Source organism: Mycetomoellerius zeteki, unplaced genomic scaffold (genome assembly GCF_001594055.1).
Source record: "Mycetomoellerius zeteki isolate Tzet28-1 unplaced genomic scaffold, Tzet1.0 scaffold326, whole genome shotgun sequence".
NCBI lineage: Eukaryota > Metazoa > Arthropoda > Insecta > Hymenoptera > Formicidae > Mycetomoellerius > Mycetomoellerius zeteki.
The window spans coordinates 13,840-16,350 of NW_017257312.1; the positions used below are offsets into that span (position 1 = coordinate 13,840).

Consider the following 2,511-nt stretch of genomic DNA (forward strand, 5'->3'; position numbering starts at 1 on the left):
GATCGAAACATTCTGTGATTGGCGATCCGTTAATCCGCGATACACGCGATACGCTCCATAGGACTGCACCCTCACTCTGTGATGGCATGTTTGATCCCGTTTGATCCCTTTCAGCTGAGGTAATTACAAATATAAAAAAAATAATTATACAATTGTTAAATAAACATTATTGCTAATATTTTATTTACGACTTCTCTTGTAGAATGTAAGAGCACTGTATGTTGCTTTCGCCAGTCACCGCAAACCAAGCTATATATAGTTTTGAAATGTCTAATACTCTTAAGGTATTTATACAATTTTTTTAATTTAAAGATTTTTATTAATGTTGGATTATTTTTCTGCAGGTTTCGAAGCCACAATATGAGCAGAAATTTCGAAATGCATGGTTGCATAACCCTTTATTCAAGGACTGGCTAATTGCAGTAAATTCGACAAATGGAATTGTTGGAAAGTGCAAAGCCTGTAATAAAATTGTAACAAGCAGGTATGTTTCTCTCAAGGATCATGGAAATTCCAAGCAACACAAGACAAATCTAAATATCGTTCTGGGACCGAAGGCCAATCCAAAAATACCATTTACCTCGCTGGATGCAGTGAACAATGCAAAAGAGGTCGAGGGAAGATTGTATCTGTTTATCGCCGCTCATACCTCCATCAGAACGATTGATCACCTCAACGATATTTACAAAGTCTATTTTAGTGGTGTCAACTCAGCCGATTATTTGCAACTGCACCGTACGAAATGTTCCAACATAATTAAAAATGTCATTTGTCCTTATTTTATTGAAAACTTAAAAGAAGATATCGGATCAAGTCCCTATAGTTTAATTATTGATGAGTCAACCGACATTTCCGTACAAAAATATCTTGGTATAATAATTTACTATAGCGAAAATACAAACAAAATCGTATACACTTTCCTCGACCTTGTGCCTTTGATCAATTGTGATGCAGATTCATTGATTGATTGCATAAAAGCAACCTTGCATAAATTTAATTTGGATTTACAAAAACTGAGGGGTCTTGGTACAGATAACGCTTCTGTCATGCTTGGTGTTAACAATGGCGTCTTCCACAAACTTAAATCTGAAGTTCCACACTTAATTTTAATTAAATGTTTATGCCATTCATTGCAACTTGGCGTCTGCCGCTGCAAAGGAATGCCTACCAAGAAATTTAGAGTTCATTATACAAGAAACGTATAAGTGGTTCAGTCACTCAACTTGAGACAGGCAGCCTATAAAGAAATATATAAAACATTGAATGATGATCAAAATCCACTAAAAATTATTCAAGCTTGCCAAACTAGGTGGCTTTCCATTGAATCTGGCGTAAGCAGAATATATAATCAGTGAGGACAGTGGGAGTCGCTGAAGTGTCACTTCAATATCTGTCGACAAAGGGAAAAATGCTATATGACTAAATTACTATACAAAACTACAATGACGACATAAATTATGCATTTATGCTTTCTAAAGCCAATACTTTTCGAGCTTCAAATGCTAAACAAACTGTTTGAATCTAATGACGTTGATTCAACAAAACTTTTGAGGTTCTTAAATTATTACTAGATAGTTTTGTGAAAAAGATTATATTTCCTAGGCGACATTTAAATGTTTTCTCTGATTCTATAAATAATTATATCGATTACAATTGTTACCCAGGGTACTTATTCGAAACAAAAATAAGGGAAATGAAAAACAACGGTTTTTCAGAAAAAGTTGAAAGAGAATTGAGGAACAGATATATCAACTTTTTGGTCAAATTGATTGAGCAAATACAAATTCGTTTGCCCGACAACTATAAAGTCTTACAACACATTTCATGTATAAGAAGCACTAAAACACAATAAACAAAAACTAACAAATTTACTGATTGAATTTAAAACATCTGCTGAACTTATTGACACCATTGAGCGACAATGGCAAAAAGTACATCTTCTACATTGGAATGAGGTAAAAGATACAAAAAAGTTTTTGTATGGAGTAAATCGTTACACGGACGCAGGTGGTAACAAACCATTCAAAGAGTTGACGAATTTTGCTATAGAGTTATTAGTGTTACCTCATTCCAATGCAGACGTTGAACGTTTGTTTAGTATAATGAATATCATCAAAAATAAATTGCGCAACAAAATGCAATTACCAATGCTTACAGCCTTATTAGCAATTCGCAGTGGTTTAAAACGAGTAAATAAATGTTGCAAAACATTTGATTTATCGAAGGATGTCATAAAAAAATTAAAACAAAAGACTGCTATACAGGGTGTCTCAGAAAACGCGTTTGTCTTTAAAATAATGTATTCCTGACGTGATTCTAAGACATTTCTTCCTTAGTCAAAATTTTATCCGAAGCTTAGTTTTTTAATTACAAGGGAAAAAAGTTAGCAAATCACGGGTCGCGTACGGAAGGTAGGCAGGGACGACGCAACTCATCGTCTGACGCGGGGCGCCTGATTGCAATCAGCTGCTTGCTACGTATGAAACGCGTGTCAAGATAATACACGCGTAT

General features: G+C 34.6%; 1 protein-coding gene across 1 annotated transcript; it reads left to right on the forward strand.

Moving 5' to 3' along the window:
* The first annotated feature begins 266 nt into the window (after positions 1–266).
* Positions 267–1,205, forward strand: LOC108725111 (uncharacterized). The gene is made up of 2 exons (XM_018451902.1): positions 267–284; positions 345–1,205. The coding sequence occupies exons 1-2, from the start codon at positions 267–269 to the stop codon at positions 1,203–1,205; spliced, it is 879 nt and encodes a 292-aa protein (XP_018307404.1).
* The last annotated feature ends 1,306 nt before the right edge of the window (positions 1,206–2,511 follow it).